The sequence below is a fragment of the Equus quagga genome, chromosome 8, assembly GCF_021613505.1.
Source record: "Equus quagga isolate Etosha38 chromosome 8, UCLA_HA_Equagga_1.0, whole genome shotgun sequence".
In the NCBI taxonomy this organism is placed as follows: Eukaryota; Metazoa; Chordata; class Mammalia; order Perissodactyla; family Equidae; genus Equus; species Equus quagga.
Window position 1 is genome coordinate 90,235,047 of NC_060274.1, and position 25,064 is coordinate 90,260,110.

A 25,064-nucleotide genomic window follows, 5' to 3' on the forward strand; every position below is an offset into this window, starting at 1 on the left:
ATTCTAAAAAGTATCTCTTGTGAGCACCATATAGTTGGATCATGGTTTTTTTAATCCATTCAGCCAATTTTTGCCTTTTGTTTGGAATGTTTAATCTTGTTACATTTAATCTAAGTATAGTCATGTACTGCATAGCAACGTTTTAGTCAATGATGGACTGCATATACGATGGTCCTATAAGATTAGTACCATATAGCCTAGGTGTGTAGTAGGCTGTACCACCTAGGTTTGTATAAGTGCACTCTGTGATGTTCACATAATGACAAAATTGCCTGGTGATGCATCTCTCAGAACATATCCTCGTTGTTAAGTGACAGATGATTGTACTGAAAGGTAAGATTTACATCTTTCATTTTGCTATTTGTTTTCTGTATATCTTATATCTCAAGAGTCTCTGGCTCTGTTCATTTTTTTCTTTATTCTTTTTTGGTTCCTGTATTCCCTTTTTTTGTTATTGTTAAATAGGTATTTTCTAATGCACTATTTTAATTCTCTTGTTTTTATTTTATTTTATTTTATTGCCATATTCTTTTGAGATTCTGTATGTGTGTGGGGGTTGCCCTGGGGATTACAGTTAATATCTTAACTTATAACATTGTAATTTGTTTTATTACCACTTAGTTTCAGTATAACACAATAATTTTGTTCCTGTGTAGCTTCATTTTCTATTTCCTTTGTGCTATTAGTGTCATAGATATTACATCTTTATACATTATAAGTCCATCAACACAATTTTATAATTATTACTTCATGAAGTTGTCTGTTAAGTAGAAGAAGAAAAGAGCTGCAAACAAAAATTGTATTTATATTGGGGCCAGCTGGTGGCACAGTGGTTAAGTTCACATGCTCTGCTTCAGTGACCTTGGATTCACCAGTTCAGATCCCAGATGTGGACCTGTGCACTGGTTATCAAGCCTTCCTGAGGCAGGCATCCTATGTATGAAAAATAGTGGAAGCTGGGCACAAATGTTAGCTCAGGGCCAGTCTTCCTTAGAAAAAAGAAGAGGTAGATGGTAGCTCAGGCTTAATATTCCTCAAAAAAAAAATTGTATTTATATTATGTTTTATATTTACTTGTTACATTTGCCAGTGATATTTGTTTCTTCATGTGGATTTGAATCACTGTCTAAGGTCCTTCCCTTTCAACTTGAAGGACTTCTTTTAGTATTTATTGTAGGGCAGATCTGATTGTGAAGAATTCTCTCAGTTTTTGTTTATTGGAGGATGTCTTAAGTTCTCCTTCTTTTTTGAAAGATACCTTAATAGATGTTGATTTCTTGGTTGATAGTCTTTTTCTTTTAACATCTTGAATAAGTCATCCCTCTAGTTTCTGTGCTTTGTGGTTTCTCATGGGATGTCAGGAGAATCTCCTGTCTGTGGTCATTTGACACTCTTGCTCCTTTCATGATTCTTTGTCTCTGGTTTTTGACAGTTTGATTAAGACGTATCTAGGTTCGAATCTCTTTGATTTTATACTGGTTGGAGTTGGGGAGCTTTTGATGTGCAAAGTTTTTCTTAAAATTTGTAGTTTTCTGCCATTGTTTCTTCAAACATACTTTTTGCCCCTTCCTCCCTCTATTTCCCTCTTGTGTCTCTTTTTCTTCCTCTCTCTTTTCCTCCACTACTTCAGGGATTCCCATTTATGTATATATTGGTGTGCTTGATTTTGTTCCAGAGTCTCTAGCTCTGTTCATTTATTTCATTATTCTTTTTGGTTTGTTTTCCTTAGATTGCTTAGTCTTATTTGACCTATCTTCAATTTTGCTGATTCTTTCTTCTGCCAGCTGAGATTTGTTGATGAGCCTCTGGTGAAGTTTCATTTCAGTTATTGTACTTCTCAACTTTTAATAATTTCTGTCTCTGTGTTGATATTTATTTCTATTTGGTAAACATTGTTATCATACTTTAGTTTCTTAGACATGGTTTCCTTTAGTTCTTTGAACATATTTAAAATAGCAGATTTAAAGTCTTTGTCTAATGTCTGGGTTTTCTAGGGGATGGTTTTCACTGATTGCTTTTTTTCCTGAATGTGGAACATACTTTTTGGTTTTTTGTATGTCTCATGATTTTTTGTTGAAAACTGGACAATTTAAATAATACGGTGTGACAAGTCTGGTCAGATTCTCCCACCACCCCCAGGGTTTATTGTTGCTATTTAGTGTTTGTTTGTTTAGTGACTTTTTGGGGACTAATTCTGTAAAGTCTGTTTTCTTTTCTTTTCTTTGAGGAAGATTAGCCCTGAGCTAACTACTGCTAAACTTGCTCTTTTTGCTGAGGAAGACTGGCTCTGAGCTAACATCCATGCCCATCTTCCTCTACTTTATGCGTGGGACGCTTACCACAGCATGGCTTTTTGCCAAGAGGTGCCATGTCCACACCCGGGATCCAAATTGGCGAACCCCAGGCCACTGAGAAGCAGAACATCCGAACTTAACAACTTCGCCACCAGGCCAGCCCCAAAGTCTGTTTTCTTTACCGGGTTTCATCACTGAAGTTCTGTTTGGTTATCTTAGTGATTATTTGTGGGGTCTTCCAGGGAACCACCAGACAGGTCGAATAATGATAGTTCTTTGGAAATGGGGCTCTGAAGGAGCCTGTTCTTACTCCTCCGGTTGCTGATAGGCTGTTGATTTTTGCCATAATTGCATGCATGTCGTTGGTTTTCAAGGCTGCTGTGGAGCTGGGAGGGGAAATCAGAATGGGCAAGTTAAAATGCAGTGAGAGCTGCTGTTTTTACTGATATTCAGCCCTCTTTCTTGAATAAGTGCTCTTTTGATTGCTGCAAGCCTTTTGCTTATTTCCAGAATTTTCAAGTTGATTTTGACAATATTATCAGTTTTCTCATTGCTTTTAATGAAGGAGAGAATTTTCTGAGGTCTTTACTCTGCCACTTTCTTTAATGTCAACACCAGTCTATATCCTTTTAATTGTTTTCAAGTGTATATGCAAGAGATTATTTAAAGGGTACATAATACTGTACCAACTGTCTAATAATAGTTTTTCCATTCAATATATTTATCTGTTGTGTCTATTTTTCTAAAACTTTACTTTTAATGGCTGCATGGTATTTTAACATATGGGAGTACTATATTATAATATTTGTTTCACTTGTTTTTGGAGCTTGGTTTTTACATTTTTTCACTATTATTAACAGATCTTTGTTGCATGTTTTTTTTTTTAATCTAAATCTTATATATTACCAAGATTATAAATTTGTGGAAGTGTGATTTGTTGGGTCCGAGAGCATGAAAACTTAAGCTTTTGGTCTCCATGGCCAAATGGCTCTTCAGGGGACTGGCTTAAGTTTATATTCCACCAGTCATGTAGGGGAGTGCCTATTTTCCCAAATCCTCACTCGGTACTGGAAACTATTATTCATTTCAATTTGCGCTTTCCAGTAGATCTTTTGACAGTGATGAAAATGTGCTGTATCTATGAAATGTTCTATATCTAGTATATGGTGCCACTAACCACATTTTGCTCTTGAGCACTTGAAATGTGACTAGTCCTAAATGAGGTGTGCTGTATTTCAAAGGTTATTGCTAAATAATGCAGAATATTGTAAAATGAATCATAATAACTTTTTATATTGACTGCATGTTGAAATGATAATATTGTATATGCATTGGGTTAAATAAAATGTGTTATTAAAGTTAATTTTGCCTTTTTACTCTTATGTCCTTAATATGTCTACTAGAATACTTACAATTACATATGTGATTCACCTTATATTTTTATCAGACAGTGCTGGTCTAGACTCTAGACCATTCTCCCTGTAAAAAAAAAAAAAAGCAAACCCTGCTTCTTTAAAGGTTGTGCTGTTTAACAACAGCATTTTCTCATCCTTCTTGAATTTGTCACGTGTCACATCCTTGTTTTCTCCTTATTCATTAAAGATGGCACTGAACACTCAGTTTTCCTTTCCATCCCAAGCTCTGTCATCATTCTGGGGTGTTTTTAGTGTACGTGTGTATAATTCATTCAATAATTTAGCCTCACAGTTTCTGGATTGTGCTTGAGCCACAATTTTAATGGCTCCCTGTGGTCATCATCTGGAACTTAAAATCTTAATTGTAGGGCCTATTCTAACTACAACTTCGCATTCTTTTAGCTATCTCACTCCCTTACTTCCTACCTTCCATCCTTGACCCTCTCTATTTTTGTTCATTGAACCTTCAGGTATAACTTGTTAGCTCCCTTGATCCCTTGTACCTTTGTGCACCCTTTCTGCAAAGTGACTTTCTTTTAAAACTTTTTAAAAGTTTTAAAACTTTCTGCTTTTAAAACTTTTTAAAAGAAAGTTTTAAAACTTTCTGCAAAGTTTTAAGTGAATCCTACAGCCTATTGGTTTGTACTCAAGTTACGGATTGCTCCTGGAGAAAAAGATCCCGTGGCTTCAGGAATATATTCACGCAGATTTGTGGTCTTCAGCTTTAACCAGTGGACCTCCTGCTGTGTATTCCTAGCCTTTCTCCCTGTTCTTCGGGTTGCTGATTCAAATCTTAAAATTCTCTGGTTCTCTCCTCCCAATTCAGGATTAGCAGGTGATTTTTATCTCTGGTGCTTAGAGAAAATTCCATTCTTCACTTCAGATCATTATCTGTATTCTAACTTACCTTTCTTTCTTCAGACATTTGTTTACTTGATCTTTTCAATTAGCATTTCAACAAGTGCAGCTATCGCCTTTATTTTTAATTCTTAAAACTCTCCCCTGACCCTGTGTTATCTTCTAGCTTCTTCCTTATTGCTCTTCTCTTCACAGATAAGCATTCAGAAAGAATTGTTTACTCTCACTGCCTGCATCTATTCACTGCTTATTTACTTCTAATCTGACCTCCACCCCCCCCCCCCCCACCCCGTGGTCCCTGATAATAGTTTCTTCTGTGTCTTTATATTAACCACTCCAGAGCATTTGGTACAGTTGACCACTTCTTGAAGGAGGGTGCTACAATTGACCTCCTTGAACTGCTTCTATGAACTACTTTCCTAATTCTTTTTCACTCTCGCCTTTTCCTAGGTTCCTGTAGGTGGTGGTGGTGGCAGCACTGGTTGGGATGTTGGTGTTGGTTTTGGCCTACTTCCTACTTTCTATACTGTATTTGAATTCAGACCCATGGATTTCATACCATTTAAATGGTGGTGGCTTGAATATTAGTATCTGTTTAGCCTAGGCATTTCTAGAACTTCTAACTTTTATGTATGCAGCTGCCTACTAGACATTTGTCTTCCTAAAGTCCAGTTAGCACCTTAAACTCAGATGAGTCCTGCTTTTAACGATTGGTACCACCGTTAATCTAGTTGCTTAAATCTAAGTTCAGAAATCTGAATCTTACCACCCCCAACACGTTAGAGACCTGTCAGTTCATCTCATTAGTATCTAACCTAGTGCTGTGCAATAGAAATAAATGGAAGCTGTGTATGTAATTTAAGCTTTTCTAGTAGCCACATTTAAAAAGTAAAAAGAAACATGTGAAATTAACTTTAGTATTTTCTATAACCCAGTATATCTAAAATTTTATTTGAACATTGCAGTCAGTCCATATAAAAATTAAGATTTTTTTCATTCCTTTTTTTTCACAAGTCTTTAAAATCTAGCATACATTTTACATTTACAGCACATATGAATTCATACCAGCTAAATTTCAAGTGCTCAATAGCCATAGGTAGCTAATGGCTACCTTAATGGACAATAGAGTTCTAACTTGTATTTCTCTGCATCCCCACTGCGTCTATCTTGGTTCAAGTCCTAATTTCTTCCCTGGGCTACTGCAGCAGCTCTTGGGATTGCTACCAATTTCTCCTCCAGTTTATCCTCAATATTCTTGTTCATAGTAATTTTCTAAAACATGGAATGTGACTCTGCATATGAATTAATGTGATTGTGCATTGTTTTGCTTCAAATCATATAATGCTCTCCATAAGCTTTCAAGGTGAAGTCTAATCTTAAGTTCCTTAGCATAGCTAACAAAGTTCTTTATGATCTGGCTTTTGCCTAACCTTCCTACCCTATAGCTCCGAACTCTAAAAATGAGTTGCATTGAACTGCTTGTAGTTCCTATAAAGAACCATGCTCTCCTCTTGCTTTTGGGCTTTTGTAACTAGCCTGCCTGAGACCCATATTCTCCAGCATTTACCCACGATTCTCATCAGACTAAGGTGTACTAGTCTTTCAGGATCTGAAGGATCTGACCCCAGGATAGGATGAAGCACTTTTCCTTTTTTTTCTCATAGCCATCCTTTTGTGCTTGCCTACATTATAGTATTTATTGCTGTGTTATTATAATTGCCTTCTAACTTACCTAACGTTAGATTCTTAGTTTCATAAGCAGGGACCTTGTTTTTATTAGCTTTTATATTCCTAATTGGTAGTACATACATACTGAAAATCCTATTTAGCAGTTTTCATAATAAGTTGCTGCTTTTCTCTTTTTGGAAACTTTTAAAGCAATTATTAATATTCAAACCTTTAAAAATGATAATGGGATTTCAGATGCCAAGATTTGGGTAACTTTATTCTTTGAAATAGGAACACATGGCAAGAGAATTTAAAGAATTCTTAAGGGTTCCAGTAATCTATTGGAACCTGTTTGAATCTTTGAATAGAATTGATTTCTAGAAATAAGATTAAATAAGTTAAAACACTGAGATTACTGGATATTGTATTTAAGTTGACTTTTCCACAGTCAGTGAAACAACAAGCAATGGAATTGTAGTTTGATATTCTTAAATATGGATTTTGACATAGAGATTTGGCATAGTAACTGTAAGATTCTGTAAATATATGTTTTAGAAAAGGTGATTTGGCAACAGTTGTTTCTTATGTAACTGATGTTTGAAATCAAGTAATAGGGGCTGGCCCCATGGCTGAGTGCTTTAAGTTTGCGCACTCTGCTTCAGCAGCCCACGGTTTTGCCGTTTCACATCCTGGGCACAGACCTAGCACCGTTCATCAAGCCATGCTGAGGCAGCATCCCACATAGCAGAACTAGAAGGACCTACAACAGCTATGTGTTGGCGGAGCTTTGGGGAAAAGAAGAAGAAGAAAAAAAAGATTGGCAACAGATGTTAGCTCAGGGCCAATCTTAAAAAAAAAAAACAAAAAGAAATCAAGTAATACTCTTAGACCTAAAGGTATTTTGGTAGAAGCCTGAGTGAATATACTCTTATCTATATTCACATGCTTATAAATGTCACAGTTATATCACTCACATCTATAAATAATGTTTCTTTATCCAGAAAATGTATTTCACACTGGCACTGTGAACATTTTATTTGTGCAGGAAAAGAAACAGGAGGTGGTTAATCTTCTGAGTTACAGACTGTGGTTGATTTTAGAATTTCGGGTAAGGAAAGATTCTTAGGAAATGTGAAAAGCCTATATGTTTTTAGTCAACCAATATTATATTATTAGTATATTCTATAAGTCTGTCTTTTGTCTTTGGACAGTTTCTTCCTCAGAAAAAATTTTCCTGAAAGTGTATTTTAGTCATTCAGCTTTTAAAAATAGTTCCTGTGAATCAGCACTTTGAATATAGAGATGTATATGACATGGTTCTCTCCCTCTGGGAAATCGGTCATATGGGAGGACTGACAAATAACATGTTTAATTTTTAAATAATTTAATTTAAAAGGTAAAATTATTTAAAATGTTATGATGGTTATGTGCAAAGAACTGTCTGCTCTCAACCTAGTCACTCTTCTTCCTCACTATGTTACTGAGACTGCTCTTAGCCAAAGTTACCAGTAACCTTCTTATTTCCAAATTTTATGATCATGTCTTTGGTGTTTCATTTGACCTTTCAGTAGTATTTATCACAGTTGAGTGACCTTGAGCCAGTGCTGGTTTTCCTTCCTCCTCACTGCCTGATCTTTCTCACTCTTGCTCTGCTTAACATCTCAATTTTGGAATGCTCCAGGACTCTTGTCTAGATCCCGTTTTATCTATAGTCTCTCCGTGAGAATCCAGTCCTCTCCCAACACTATATATATGCTTGTGATTCATAAATTGATATTTTCAGCACCAATCAACCCTGGAATTTGTGGATTCATGTATTTAACTGCCTGCTGGACAGCTCCCCTGAATATATAAACAGACACCTCCAAACAACATGTTCAGAGCTGTTTTTGATTTTGGCGATTTTTGGCCTCACTCCCCAATCTTTTCCTCCCCTATTGTTCCCTGTTTCCCTAAGAGATATCACTAGACATTGAGTTGTTCAAGCCCAAATCCTTGGAGTTATCTTTGATCTCTTTTTCTTTCACCAGTCCCATTCAGTTCATCAGCAATATCCTGATGATTCTACCTTCAAAACATATTTTGCATCCATCCTATCTTCCCTTGCCTCCACACCATCTAAATTCAGTACTATATTCTTAGACTGTTGCGGTAGGCTCCTTACTAGTTTTCTTATTTCCACTCCTCCTCCTTTTAGCACTGAGAGCTATCTTTAAAACACAAAGCAGGTCAGGTCACTTGCCTGTGTAAAACCCTCCGGTGGCTTCCCATCATGCCTAAAATAACATCCAAATTTCTTACTTTGGCTGGGTCCCACATGATCTGCCCCTACCTGCCTTCCTGACCTCATTTTCTGTCACATCCCTTGGTCCACTACCTCACTTCATTGTAGTTCATATATACCTTCTTTTTGTTCCTGAAAGTACCAAGTTTATCCCCAGTTTAGAGTCCACCTCTTTGCCTAGAATACTTCTCCCCCTTTTCTTAATTCAGTCCCCAAGTTGTACTATATGCCAAAGACTGTTCTAGGAGTTGGGGATAAAGCAATGAATAAGACACAGGGCAGATTTGGGGCATTTTTCTTTTTCTCTTTTTTTTTTCCTGCTTTATCTCCCCAACCCTGCCCCCCCTCCCCCCCACCCCCACCCCAGTACACAGTTGTATATCTTAGTTGCAAGTCCTTCTAGTTGTGGGATGTGGGACGCCACCTCAACGTGGCCTGACGAGCGGTGCTATGTCCGTGCCCAGGATCCGAACCCTGGGCCGCCGCAGCGGAGCACACAAACTTAACCACTCGCCCCCGGAGCCTTTTCTTATGCTGTTTGTCTGATGGGTTCCTTGAGTTTGCAACCTAAAATATTTTCTCTGAAACTTCTTCAGCTTTCTTACATGGCTTTTTTTTTGATGCCACAATTTATGCTTTTCATTTAATCTCTACCTTGATGGAGCTTACATTCTAGTTGGAGGTGGGATGGGGTGGAGATCACAATAAACAAGATGAATGAAATGTATGGTAGGTGATGTCAGGTGCTAAGGAGAAAAACATAAAGCAGCAAAGTGCTGAGGTGAGGAGTGGGGTTGTAATTTTAGAAAGGGTGGTCAGGGCAGACCTCTCTGTGTAGGTAACATTTGAATCAGCAGCAGCAGCAACAGGAGCAGCATCATCTGTTCCAGGTTGTGATATAACTCATAGATCTGTGTCGATATAGAATAAAGGCATACACTTTTCACATTTGTCCAAGGGTAGTCTGTTTTTCTTCTGTATGCTTCATTAGTTGCCTTTCAGTCTTCACAGCTCCCATTTACTTCATCTTTCCATTTGTTACTGCTTCCATCTTTAGCATCCTTCTCTTTCCTGTGTTGACAAGTCTGCATTTCTTCCACTTCTGAACTTTAATTTAATATAACTTGAAACACAGTACTGTATAAAGATTTTTAGCTAAAACACTTGCTTTTTTCTTATCTGGGCTGTCTTAATTCAGTGACCGACAAAGCAAAATTATATTAAATTTACTTTTTTTTTCTTTTTGGGATTTAAACCTGGTCTCTGTATACCTTGCTGAAAATTAATACTTTATGGCTTTTCCACCATTTCTTGTAAGACTTCAGATGCAGTGCATAGTAATTGGTCTTTACGAAAAGATAGGAGATCTTTTGTTCTATATTTCATTAGGAGAGCTGCTGAAAATGGATTAAAACTGGGTGGGCCTTATATCCCATAAAAAAGTATTACTTTGACACGTGTAGAAAAAAAGCCCTCAATTTATTTGTAGTTTATCTCTAATTTGTTGAGTTACATGTAAGTAACTTTCATTTTTCCCTCTTTTATTATGTTCCAATGAATTTGCCTCTCCTGTTTGGACTGAATGTCATGTACAATTCTTGGAATTCCTCGTTTACTGTTCCTCTGTGGATCTCTTCTCTTGGAATCTGGAACACTGGAATGATGGAAATGTGTTCTTTACAAAGTAGCTGTGAGTATACTAGATAATTTATACAGAGACTTCTTTTCAGTCTAAGTTAACTTAAATTTAACTTACAGTTGGATGAAATATGACTCATGACACCTTAAATTTAATACATAGTTTTAGGTGTATACATAGTGGGCTTTCAAGTATTTCACTTTAATTACTATATTCTGATCCATATCCTAATTAGCATGTTTAAAATTAGCTCTTCAATTTAATTGACTTGCTTATCTTCTCAATATTTGGCTTAAGAATTAGTTTATATGATTTAAAAAAAGGGTAAAAGGTTATGGATGAAATATTTAGTTACTTATGTGACACTAGTGAGGAATGCAGATTGTTTTCTTTGTTAAATCCAAATGTGTTGAATTAATGCTTTGATCTCATATGAATTTTTTAAAATGAGGATTTAAATGTGGGAAAAACTTTTATGAGAAATGTGTACCTCTTAGGAATATTTTGCCATTATATTTTAATGATGAATAAGACCTACCTCTAAGCAAAATAAACCAGTAAGACTCTACTCACTCAGATGGTTTAAACTATGGACAGTTTTTCTCAACAATGGGTAAGTTAAAAATCAGATTTATTTACTGTACTGGTTTAGAAGTAGGTTTCTTTGAATTACTTATGAAACTATTGTTGAGGTCATCAAAGAAACAAAAACCATAGAGAAGACTGAATTGTAATTTACTTTAAAACCTGCATAAATCTGATGTCCCTGGTGATGGAGGCAGCAGGATCTTGTGAAACCTTGAAGTGACATAATTAGATCTGATATAACAGCTTGAAGGATATTGTTTACTGATTAACATTGATCATGAGAGCCTATAAGAATTTATGAAAAATTGCTTTAAACTCAGCATTTTGATTTCGTTTCATGAATAAGAAAAATTTCAAGAAACACATGCCTGTGGTAATTAATCATTGTGAGCAAAGGGGATCATTAAAAGAATTCTTAATATAAGTTTAAGGGGATTTGAATTTTCTTATTGTGAAAAATCTTTTGTCGTGCTTTTTTTAGTTGATTAGTCAGAATCTTATAGTTACTAACTTACTGTAAATTGAAATCTTTGCTTGAGGCAGGTTGGTTTTTATTTTATCCCTTTAGATTTTTATAGCTGACCGTTAGATTGTCAGTCAATCCATGCTCAATTCATTTTGTCCATTGCTGCAATTAACTGCTGCTTTCATTGGTGACACTACAAAATCAGTTTGATTTGCCATGTATAATAGTTTGTAGAGTTTTCTAAAGTAGGTTAATGAAGGGAATTTGAAATGTGTGACAGGAGAGTTTTGTTGATTATGAATAACTTGGCCCTTTTTGCTTTTCTTAGCAACAGAAGAACCTTGAAGGCTATGTGGGATTTGCAAATCTCCCAAATCAAGTGTACCGAAAATCAGTGAAGAGAGGGTTTGAATTCACACTTATGGTTGTGGGTAAGATATGATTTCTCACTAAAATTGAATTTTGATCTGTTTTAAACTATTAATCAACTCTGAATGAATTTAAGAAAACAATAGCCCAAGTATCTGCAGGGATTATATATTTTCTCTTATTATGCAAGTAAGATTTTAAAATTTAACTTGATGGCATAATGGTATTTATATATTTCCTTACCTGTTTTTTTTAAGATGGCACAATTTTGGACACTAAGTAAAAGTTGAGAAGTGGTGGGTGTGGAGGTGGAATAGAGCACTCTTCAATTGATAATGCTACAAAAAGAAATAGCATCTGGTAGTTGCTTATTACTCCAGGATAATTTTATTCTCTGGCTTATATATTATAGTGGTGTCATATTGCATGAGCATTTAACTTGAACATAAGTGCTCTGCATTTGAAAAAGAAGGACAGGGTAGAGGATCAAGATCATGCAAATGATTACCCTGGGAATTCATTCGTTGAGTATAATCCCTGCAGTGAGTGAAATGTGACTCTTGTTCTCTAATTCAGTCTCATTTTTCTTAGGTGTTTTATCCTATGAACATCTTACCCTGCCTGTAGTCCATTTTAAGAGATTTTCAAGGGTTATTTTGATTGTAGGTTGATAACATCATCATCTTATATGAAGAAACACTTTACCATATATAAGATTAGTATTCTTAAATGACAATTTTAATCTTAAATAACTTTATAATATATTCACTTCATATAGGCTGACTTTAGAACCTAAATCCTAAGTATGACGCAACTTTGTTGTATTTTATATTTTTTAAGAAGGTGAAAGGCGGGATAGTGGATTGACTGTCGTTAAAGAAAATTGAGTTGATCCTGTGCTTTTATGTATGTAGTGTGCATCAATTTTTGCTCATTACATTCAACTCCTGGTATTTTTATTTTGGTGTTGACTTAGATTAATTTAATTAGCTATGAAATACTCCTTCATTGAAGGGAAGAATATTTTACCTAATGGTCAGTTTGTGACTTTTTGGAAATACCTGCATTATAGTAGTTGGCATATTTAAAACATTGTACAAAGTCTGCAAACTTGATACTTGGTAGGGTTGGTTAACTTGCCTGAATCTGGTTGAGTAGAAACACAGTATACCTAGTTTGAAAATTAATGCTGTGGAACAGAGGTGGGCCTAGATTGATGGATAAAACCTGCAGAACAGAGGAGCTGGCCTGGTGGCATAGTGGTTAAGTTCATTGTGCTCTGCTTTGGCAGCCCAGGTGTAGACCTACACCACTCATCAAAGCCATGCTGTGGTGGTGACCCACGTATGAAATAGAGGAAGATTGGCACAGATGTTAGCTCAAGGCCAATCTTCCTTAAGCAAAAAAGGAGGGTTAGCAACAGGTATTATCTCAGGGCCAATCTTCCTTACCAAAAAACAAAACAAAAAACAAAAAAAACCACGCAGATCATACCTTTTCTTCTGTAAGTTGGTAACATGTTCGTTATGTGTGAAGAAATACTACATCTTGCCTTCACATATGTAATGTTAGTCTTAAATGGCAAACTGTAGACAAATATAAGATCATTTTTTAGTTTGTAAGAAAATTTCCTAGGTCCATTAGGAGAACTATAACAATTTTCAAAAAAGTTTTGATATCAAAAGTTTAGTTTAAAGAGTAACTTCCTGAACATTTACTTAGTAGAATAAAATCTGGGGATCAAGGCCTGATACTTGATTTAAAGATCTCTGTGACCGTTTTCCATATCAAAAAATGTAATAATCATGTGATCTTGATTTTTAGAGGAAATATGCAATTTCTGAATGTATCTTATTTATTACTTTTTCTGATCAGTCCTTTTGTGAACTATAGCTTTTGTTTTTTTTCTTTTCCTTGATAAGACTTCAACTGAGGATAAAGGAGAATTGGTGTTAATATCCTTACTCTGTTTTTCCCACTGCACCTTGAACATTATTGTTTAATTAGTTATTTTTATATAGGCTTATTGAGTGCAGGGACTAAATCTTTTCATCTGCATAGTTGCAGGGTCTAACACGTAGTCACCTTTTAAGTAAGTGTCTAACATGTTGGTCTGTTTTTCAGACTTTAGGCCAAATCTAACAGCATTGTTTGCAAATCATAGAATGCTAAAACTAACCTTGCTTAAATATTCTTAACTTAGAGACTGCAATCTATTCCTTGTGAGCTAAGTCCTCATTTTTGAGATTTAAACTAACAGCAGTTATGATTCTTACAACAGTTCTTGGTTTAAGACTTACACATTGATATAAACTGAGAATCTATATATAACAGTTGATTTCTTTATGAAACTCTTTCTTTTGTTGGAAAACCTTTGTCCAATAACCTTACCTCATAAGTAGTATTTGTTGAGTACTTACTTCAGATGACTTTTTTGTATCAAAGGCATAATGTGTATTCCCATATTTTCTCTCTTAAAGAACCTTATAATTTATATCAGAACATAAAGTACACGTAAAAAGATAAGTAACATTGCCAAGAAGTACATACGAGTTAGTAGAATCATACAGAAATTAAGAGCCATAGAAATTTAAAGGTACAGGAGAGCTTGTGCCTGGCTGGAGATTATCATTACCTTATTTGAGGAGGAGGTATAAGGGCAGATTTTGGAAGAATAGAGTTGGAATAGACATTGAGGGGGCAGTCCAGTAGGGAAATAGCTAACACCTGCGTAACTTCTTATGTGCCAGGCAATGTTCTAAGTACATAAAGTACTCATGCTTGACTCATACAATCCTTAACAACAACACGATGAAGTAGGTATTATTGTTACCCCTATTTTAGATATGAAGAACCTGAGGCATGGAGAGATTGGGTTACTTGCCCATGGTCACATTGCTAGCGGATGGCAGAACCAAACCCAGTCTGTTTCTCAGTCGGATGGATTCTTAAGCACTATGCAGAGACTCATTTGGGAGTTCAGTAGACTGCATTGAATATGACTTGAACTTACATGATTTCAAATAGATATTGTTTTCCCTGAAAAATGAAAGAGGGACAGAGAGAGAGAGGAAATGAATGAATGAGAATTAGAGAACTTAGAGTGAGCAGTTTTTTTCCTGCATTCCACTAGAATGAGTGGCCTAGGGTGGGCGTAAAGTGGGAGAGGTGAATTTTCTATTCCCCCAGTCATTTTCAGCTTCCACATACCTTCAGAGTGTGACCATCTTACCTTGCCTGAATATATTTTTCCAGTGACAAATATGGTGCCTTAATATAAACCAGTTACTTTTTTCTTTCTTTTTTTTTTCTGCTGAGGAAGATTCATCCTGAGCTAATATTTGTGCCAGTCTTCCTCTGTTTTGTGGTCATCAATGAATGGTTTAGGCCCATGCCTGGGAACTGAATCCAGGCTGCTCAAGTGGAGTATGCCGAACTTAACCACTAGGCAACAGGCCAACCCTCCTAAACTAATTACTTTTTATGAATTCTCAGAGATACAGGTATTTATTTTAATTCAGGAGGAAAAACAGTTTGTCAGTTTATATGTAATTGTGCTTTATGAATGATATATAGGGGATTTTCAAGATTAATTTGCACTGCATGTTGGCTTTAGGATCTCACTGCTAAGATGTAGCTTTATAGTAGTTGGAAATAAGGCTGGAAAGGTAGGTTAGCCTAGACTCTGAAGACCTTGATTACCACTAGGGTAAGGAGATTGGAATTCTTTTTATTTTAAATCATTATCAGGAAAACATTTTTTTTTTTTAAGATTTTATTTTTTTTATTTTTCCTTCTTGCCACAGCCCCCCAGTACGTAGTTGTATATTCTAGTTGTGAATGCCTCTGATTGTGCTATGTGGGATGCCGGCTCAGCATGGCCTGATGAGTGGTGCCATGTCTGCGCCCGGGATCTGAACTGGCAAAACCCTGGGCCACTGAAGCAGAGCACGTGAACTTAATTGCTTAGCCACGGGGCTGGCCCCCTGAAATTCGTGATTTAAAATGAAAATAAAACTAAATAAAAATTTAGTTTAAAACACAGTGACAGGCAGCATATCAAATAATGAAGACACTTAGGTCTCTAAGTCAGCAAGGTGGTATACCTGTTTGGGCTTGGAACTTGACTCTCCTTTGTGTGCTCCTTAAATTAGACTTGACTCTGTTCTGAGAATAAAACGTTAGTTGTAAAATCCTGATTTCACCAGAATCCTTCAAGGAGATAGAACTCAGATTGTAGATTGCTTTATCTGACCAGAAAATATGTTAAAAACAAGTGATATTAAATCTATTATTTTGAATTCTTTGAAACTAAAGTCCACAATTCGATCATTTCTGTATTTTTGAGCTTTGTAAAATTTTTTGTGGTAGAGATTTTCATTATTTAGTGATTTGTCATAGTGTATTTGACCTATACCAAAGGTCTATAGTATCAGATTAGTGTTTCTATATTTCTCAGTGGGAGGGAGCTTAGCATGTGCTGGTTTAGCCATTTTTGTGATTCAAAGTTTATCATAGTGTTTTTTAAAGATTTGTACCTGAGCTAACATCTGTTGCCAATCATTTGTTTTTTCCTTCTCCCCAAAGCCCCCCAGTACATGGTTGTATACTCTAGTTGTAGGTCCTTCTTGCTCTGCTATGTGGGATGCCACCTCGGCATGGCTTATGAGCGGTGCTAGGTCCAGGCGCAGAATCTGAACTGGCAAAATCCTGGGCCGCCAAAGTGGAGCACACGAACTTAACCACCCAGCCATGTAGCTGGCCCCTATAGTTTTTTTAATATATGACTTATTAGCAAAGGTTTAGGAGATATTTAGCCAGTGATAGCATTTACAATGACTGTCATAGTTGTCATTTCCCCCCACCTTTTTATTGATGTTTGAGTTGATGTAATAACATTGAGTTATTTGAAGAAGTTGATAGGTAATATTGGGTCATTTTGTACCTAAACTATTGGGCATTTATGCCAATATTAATATCAAACATTGGTATTTTGTTTAATTCTGAGGTTAAGATATGTTGGATACTTGAAATGCTTTGAGTAATATTTTTAAATTTCTTTCTTGAGCTCTGTATTGTTATTTTACTTTTAGTAATAAAAGTAATTTAACCAATGAGGATTGCAGAACATTGTGAGGATAGAAAAACCACTGAATTGTACACTGTAAAATGGTGACATTTATTTTATATGAATTTTATCTCACTTAGAAGCAATTTAACCAAAACTGAGAAAGTTTAGGGAAAAATATCACATAATTCCACATATCCACTATTTTAATTTTTTGTATTCCTTCTAGGTTTTTATCTGCATATTTTAAAAAGTGCTTTTGTAATAAAGTTAATATGTTTCATTGTCAGAAATTAGGAAATGCAGAAAAGCAAATTGGTGATAAATATTACCAAAATCTGTCACCCAGTGATAACTCTTAAGCCTAGAAGCATATGGTATTCTTGTTGTATGTATCTGTAATGTTCTGCAATTGCCTATTAAAATTTAGCAGTGAATTGTGATCATCTTTTGATGTTAGATATTCTTTGGTAACATACTGTGGTTGAGTCATAGATTTTAATGGCTTGTGTAGATTGGATATACCATAATTTGCCATGTTGTTCAACATCAGCGTAGTTACAGATGAACATGGTTATAGTTGTATCTGTGCTTGCTAATTATTTCCTTATGATAAAGCTTTGGAAGTTTGAATTGCTGTTTTTTTTTTTTTTAAGGCTTTTGCATGTTTTTAAAGATTTTAATACATAATACCAAATTGCCCTAAAATAGGTGTGTATCATTTTGCACACTCACCAAATGTTAACAACCCCTTTTCCTGCATACTGCCAACACTGGATATTATAGTCTTTCTTTGCCAGTTTAATGCCTAAAAATTAGTATCTTATTTTCATCTATATTTTATTGTTGCTGGTTAACTTATTTTTTTTAATATTTATTTATCTGGTATTGGTTCTTTTGTAAATAGTATATTCTAGTTTAGTTTTTAAAATGGTGTCTTTTTTTCTTAATGATATAGAGATACTCTAAGGGAGTTACTTTGTTGTTGTTGTTAGGTATTGGCATTTTTTCCAGAATTTTTTTCTGTGTTATGTTTTGTATTGTATTAACTTGATTTTTATATTGTCTGTGCAATTTTTTTTCTTTATGGCTTCTGTCCTTGATGCCCTCCTGCTTGATTGAAGGTTATTAGGGATTCCACGGTATTTAAATATAGAGATTGAAGGTTTAATTTTTATTTTACAATCTTAAATCCATGTGGATTTTTTTGATGTGAGATGTGAGACAGGAATCTATTTTATTTTATTTTTTAAATGGTTAAGTAGTCTTCTCAAAACCATTTATTACAAGTTTAAAAAATATGTGTACTTGGTTCTCTTTCTCAGCCTTTGGTTTGGTTCATCCTATAGTTCTTCCTGTATAAATACCACATTGTTACAGTTATAAATTACAGTAATTATGTTGTTACTTATGGAGAAAGATTACTGGAGTTTGTTAATTTAGGGAGATAGGTAAACAATATATAAAATAATTATTGATTGTGTTATTTCCTAGGAAGGAAATAAACATGATAGGATCTACTTAGTCATCAGAGAAGACATGCCTCTCTGAAGAGGAAACTTTTCCATAATAATACCTGAAATACATGAAAATTAAGAAGTACTAAAAAAAAATAAGAATGACCTACCAGAAAGAGAGAATTATCATTAACATTTTGCTATATTTATCCTCAATATTTTACTTGTGACAACTGCATAATATTTCCAGCTGTGGCTATCTCAAATTTTAGCCATTGCTTTCTCATTTGACATTTGAATGATTTGCTGTATTTGATCTCATAATAATGCTGTAGTAAAAATTTTACAAAATGGAAATTTTGGTTAACATTTCAACTATGATGTTTAATGGCTGCGTGGTATTCCAATCTGTGTTTGAATGTACCTTAATTTTTCTGATTTATTTCTTTTTAATAGTGGACATTAAATTTGTTTTTACCCCTACCCTTGTTACAAATAACATGGCAATGAAGATCTTTAATCACAGAGCTTGTATATTGTTTTCCTAAAAGGCTTGTCCTACTAAATATTACGCTTTTAGAAAAGGGAAAATACTTTTTGCTTGAATTTGAGGAGATTTATGGTATATTTGAAAGTGAGGCTGTTCATTCCATGGATGCTTTAACTGTTTTAGGTGCTTAAGGGAAGAATATAAAGGTAGATGAAGACACTCTATGGGAATAGTAGAGGCAGACAAAAGTATGCAAGTTAGCTTACACCATGAATCATTATGCGATGTGGCATAAGAAATGTATAAATGCTATGAGAGTTTAGAGGAATAAGACTTTATAGCTAAAAACATGCCACTATCTTAAATTATTATATCCTATAAATTCATGGAGAAGTGGTGTATGATTTTTTCAGTAATTGGTATATTAAGTTTTATACGCTTAATTCTTTATCTGATTTAATTTCAATGTCTTAATCATGGAACAGTATAATTCAGAAAAACACAAAACAGTAATGTAGACTGGGAGTCTTTTGGTTTTGTAACAAGGGCATTGCTTGGATTGACATATATAAGAAATGTAATCTGGATAATATCCCAGTTTCATTTAGTAGGCTTAAAAAGAAAAAGTTGGGGGGCTGACCCCGTAGTGTAGTGGTTAAGTTTGACGCCCTCCTCTTTGCCAACCCAGTGGCCTGGGTTTGCGGGTTTGGTTTCTCAGCAGAGACCTATACCACATATCAGCCATGCTGTGGCCACGACCTATGTACAAAATAGAGGAAGATTGGCACAGGTCTTAGATCAGGGCTAACCTTCCTCAAGCAAAACAAAGAGGAGGGTTGGCAGCAGATGTTAGCTCAGGTTGAATCTTCCTCAGGAAAAAAAAAGTCATTCAGTGTGGTTTTTAAAATATATATAGGTTAATGCTTGAGTTATAATTCCTAATCTATTTTTGCTTCTCATACATGTTCTATCCTAGTCTTTGAAAAATAGATCATTTAAGATACTCTAATGTTGGAAAACACAGCCAAACTTTTAACAGCCTTTTTGAGATCCCTAAGATAAACTTAATAGTGTATTGGCTAAATTAAAGAAGAGAGGTGAGAATGCTGATATTTTTCAGGCATAGAGAAATTGTTCTCTTGATATTGAATATACTCAAGATTCATTGGATAGGTGGACTGAAATAAAAGGTATGAAACATTTGTTGATTTTAATTAACTAAACTTTCGGACAGAAGTGAGAAGGTTACATAGTCTGATGTTAAATTTTGAAAAGACAGAGCACTGTATGCAAAGAAAGGTGCCCAGGACTTAAAAGACAAGGTAGTGAAGGGAACACTTGTCAGTGCGACTTTACAGATGGGAAAAGAATTCTCACACAGCAGATTGATGTAGTGTATGGTTTTCCTCTTGGCTTGGCAGGCTATTTCTTGATCTTGATCCTTAAGGGGCACTTTCTAAATCTTCCTTAATCTAGGGTATGGAGATTAAGTACTATTGTTGGTCAAGTGGGTCCATCCTTTTCATAGCTGCTTCATATGTCTCTGACATACAGTTTTAAATATGAAGTAGTCCTCTTGCTAGCTATGACTACAGATAGCCCAGCACCAAAGGTGGTCAGAATTTCCCCTTCATATTCTTAGTCCATCTTTCTGTCTGGAGCATTTGTAGATCAAGTGGTTTTTGTATTAGGAAGCAGGTTTACTCTGTCCCAAAGTAGGAAGTTTTCTATCATTGCATTTTTGGGTACACAGCAGGTAGACTTTGTTGGAAAGATAGTTTTATGCTAATATATCATACTTGTTTCACCATTGAACTGCAGAACCTCAGAATTATTTTAAAGGTTGGAAAGGTCTAACCTATCTCTCAGGAAAGACCATACAAAGGTGGCTAAAGTTACCAACATTGTTAATTTTTCCCAAATTTTATTTTTGAATAAACAGGGACACATGTTAAGTGTATAGTTTTCTTGCATTTACATTTGAGTCCTTTCGGTTTTATATTTTACTATGCAGGAGTGATAATTTAAAGCAGTGGCTAAGCTACTGAAAACCATGAACCAGGTTTTTTTAGGGGGAAGGAGGCACTGAATGGGTTCACTGACTAAACTTTCTGAAATATAATTGAGATTTTTATCATGTATTTATTTTCTGGGAAGAGACTGCATATTTAGATTCTCTTAGTTGTATTCACCTAAAAAGTTGAAAACTGTAGGTACAAAGTATTTTATGTAATTGGAAGCTTGTGGCATTGATTTATAGTGATTCTTGTGCTGAAATAATGTTTTAATTAATTTTGAAACAATTCTAAATACGAAAGTTACAAGTACAGTACACAATTTTTTTTTCTGAAACATTTGAGGTGTGTGATCCCTCATTGCCCCCTTCAAAGTCATGTCTTTTCCTTCCTCAAGGATATTCTCCTACATAGCCTTAATATATCATCAAAATCAGAAAATAACAAATGTATGTTTGTATACATACAGACACACTCATATATACATTTACATCTATGTTACATTCTACTTTTCATCTTTTCTATAGTTGGAGTGGCCTTCTGATAGTGAGAAACCATTATCCTTAATATGTTTACTTAGTTGATCAATCCCACTGTGTGTAACTAATCCTCTTCTGTATCCCCCATGCTCCTCCTGTCCCCTCTCTGATGCAGTAGCCCTGCTCATCCATCTCAAGTGCTATGACACCCCTTGCCACTCTTCTCATGCAGATGCCCTCCTCATCCTGTTTGGATTCAGGCCTTCTCCGAGGCCCCCTTGGAAGCCTTCCTCATTGGAGGCTCTGGCACCCTGCTGTGGACCACTGTGGCTCTCCCTCTAGCATGTGTATGTGCCTTCCTCAGCCCCAGATAATGATTTTTGAACTGAAAGAGCTGAAATAATTTTGAAAGTTTTAAAAACTAATATTTAACTGTATTATAGAATTAACTGGCCTATGAATAGAAGAAACAATTTGATTCTTTTTTTATTTTTAAAAGTGGAAAAATGGTAAAATTCTAATTTTTGGCTGCCATAGGAAAAAAATGACTAATGGATCTAAAACTGGAAGAATTTAGCTTGGAAATGAATATTTTCAGGTGTGTGTAGTATTGTAGAGGTGTACCGTTGGTTATATTTACATATATTTTAACAAACTGAGTTTGGAGAACTTTTGAATGGTCTCCAAATTTATTAACAATTGAGACAAATAGGTTAATATTTGTAAGGAAGAAAGCTTTAGACTTTGGGGCTTCTGATCTTGTACTGCCTAGAACTCGCAGGTAAGCAGATGATAAACACAGGTTAATGGGGCATATTGAGGAATCAAATGTGAAGCATGATTTGTGGTTCACTCTTAACTCAAGTTTTTATGATAGAAGACTATGAATTGTGTATTATGTTACAGTGGTAATAATTATAGTAATAACATAATGATGAGATTTCCATAGCATTATCTTGGTTCTGAGAAGAAATTTTAATTGAATGATCAGTGATTCAGCTGACGTAAACTGATCAGCAGTAAAGTGCTAGGAATTATGGACTAAGCTGATGATATAAAAGTAAAAATGACCACTTCAACCCTCAAAGGACTTTCCAGGGAAACATACACTACTGATTACAATTTAATTTAATAAAGCTTTGGTAGTGTATACTTAAAGTGCCATGTACAGAGTCAGGGGAGTTGTTATTTGAGCTTAATGGGGATAACATCTTATTTGCGTGATAGGATAGATTAGAGTTCTGAAACCAGTAACTCACTATTGTCTTTAAGAATAATTTATTTTGGCAGTTTTGTAAAAGAGCTAGTTATACTTAGGGTTTTTATTTTGTTTATAGCATACCATGAAAATCAGCCTTCTATATTTAAACTAACTTAAATCTACTAGATATAATACTAAGTTGGTACAGCAGCTGTTACACTAAAAGAAAATATTGTACTTAGCTTAGTTTTAAATTCCACTTGGTGCCACAAACAAGCCTTCTGACCTTAGACAGACCACTTTGAAACTCAGTTTCCTTATCTCGAGAAACATTTACCTAGTCTTTCTGAAGCCAGGCACTGCACTGAGATTAAGAATGTAAAAAAAGAGCCACACCCCCTAAGAACGTGAGGGTGTGGGATGGTGGTAGGGTGGGGATACTTGGACAATAATACTGTCTGCTATGTGTAACTATCCCTATCTCATAGAGGGCTTGAGATAATTGTGTATATGAACGTGCCTTGTATATATACTGTACCTAGTAAATCAGTAAACTAAATAAAATGTTAGTTTTAAGCATATATTTATTAGTGCATTTTTATGACTTAGTTTTAAAATCCAAATAACAGGGATGAAGAGAAGAGAAAGATCAGGGGTGGTTGAGAATGTTATGACAGCTGATAGGTTAAATACTTGATTAATCCTTACTTTGAACTTCTGCTTTGGTTGAACTCCTTTAATTATAAACATTTAGGGCCCACATGTTGTGCTGTTACCTTGCAATTCAGTATAGATTACTGGCAAAGGTCTTTTCTGGTGATGGTAATATTCAGCTAATTTGAAAGATGGTTGAGAATTTGTTCTTTTCTTTTCTCAGTATAAACAAGGTTTAGCTGGGTAGATTGCATTCTTGTTGACAAGTATGATTTTCGTACTTGCCCATTCTGTGTTTCAGTAAAGATAGAAAGTTTAAGTATTTTGCTCATGTTACTTATATGAAGTCGTTAATTAGTCTTAAGGGTGCACTTGCTTTATAGTTGCTACAATATTAATGCTGTCCTTTGCAAACCTTTTGAGTATCTTATTTTCTCTTGGGTGTTTCAGATACTTAATGTCAATGATATAGAGAATCTTGGGGATTGTTTTTATTGAAGGTTGACAATAAGATTTTAATTTTGAGTCTAAATTAAATTTTTCATATAGGTTGCTGTTTGCTTTTGTTGTTGTTGAATCATGTTTTGATAAAATCAGATTTAATGTCATTCAGCAGTTAGTTATTCAGTTAGTATTTCTTTTTTTTTTTTTTTTTCTGCTTTATCTCCCCAAACCTCCCCTGTACACAGTTGCATATCTTAGTTGCATGTCCTTCTAGTTGTGGGATGTGGGACACCGCCTCAACATAGCCTGACGAGTGGTGCCAAGTCCGCACCCAGGATCCGAACCCTGGACCCCCGCAGCAGAGTGCACGAACTTAACCACTCGGCCATGGAGCCAGCCCCTCAGTTAGTATTTCTTGGTTCAGGCTTTCAGTATGGATAATTTTGGTCTAAGGAAGAAACTTCATAAAATGTTAGTCATCTACAAGGCCAAATAAATGAAGAAATTAAAGGAACTACATTTTGATTATTCTAAGTCTTTGTTTCCCTGATCCCTTTAATCAGAATCATCTGGGCTGCCTAATCAAGATGCCTGTTCCTGGGAATGTGGGCATCCACATTTTGACAAGAGCTGCTCAAGAATAAATCAACTCCTTGTTTCCCCTCTTCTGTGCACTATATACCCAAGTAAAATCATTTCTTTGGTATGCTCCTACCTCTTTTCCTAATAGCTCTCCTTTTACTTACCCTCTAGTGTGGCCATTGGCTTTAAACTGCCCTTTTGTTTCATGGAGCCCTCCATTCTGATATTTCCATAAAATCTTTACTTTCTCTGATTCACATATTTTAAAACTACCCTATTTCCCTCCAAATTAAAACTCTTATTTCCTTTGTGAATGCTGGCCACAAGTAGAAATTAGAGGAAAAGTCTGATTTTTTCCCCCCCAAGATATGAAGGACTAATGATATTCACAAGAATACTTGATTTGAATGATCAATTAGAATTTCAGGCAATAGTTTGAAGAATTTGGAGGAACTTAGAGAGTAAATAAATAGTATCTGACCCTTGATTTCAGCTCTTTTTCTCAGTTTAGCAGAAGAACTTACAGAAACTTGATGTACAGCCTAGGAAAGGCTGCAGACCCTAGTCTAAGTAAGGCGGTACATTTTTTTTTTTATTAAGATTATGATAGTTTACAACCTTGTGAAATTTCAGTTGTACGTTATTGTTAGTCATCTTGTAGGCACACCACTTCACCCTTTGTGCCCTCCCCCCCCACCTCCCCTTTCCCCTGGTAACCACCGATCAGTTCTCTTTGTCTGTATGTTAACTTTCACCTATGAGTGGAGTCATACAGAGTTCGTCTTTCTCTGTCTGGCTTATTTCACTTAACATAATACCCTCAAGGTCCATCCATGTTGTTGTGAATGGGACGATTTTGTCCTTTTTTATGGCTGAGTAGTATTCCATTGTGTGTGTGTGTGTGTGTGTGTGTGTGTGTGTGTGGGTGTGTGTGTGTGTGTGTATACACCATATATGTGTATATATATATATATATATACCATGTCTTCTTTATCCAGTCATCAGTTGCTGGGCACTTAGGTTGGTTCCACGTCTTGGCTATTGTAAATAATGCTGCGATGGACATAGAGGTGCGTGGGACTTTTGGAATTGC

At 35.4% G+C, this 25,064-nt stretch overlaps 1 protein-coding gene across 3 annotated transcripts in view; it reads left to right on the forward strand.

Moving 5' to 3' along the window:
• Positions 1 to 25,064, forward strand: part of SEPTIN7 (septin 7) — a 114,162-nt gene that overhangs the window by 19,223 nt on the left and 69,875 nt on the right. For 2 of the 3 annotated variants that reach the window (XM_046669648.1, XM_046669647.1), the window contains exon 3: positions 11,541 to 11,643. In XM_046669648.1, the coding sequence (XP_046525604.1) occupies positions 11,541 to 11,643 (103 nt within the window). Of the gene's footprint in view, positions 1 to 10,190; positions 10,210 to 11,540; positions 11,644 to 25,064 lie in introns of those variants that run through there. The other variant, XM_046669649.1, reaches the window with a different exon arrangement.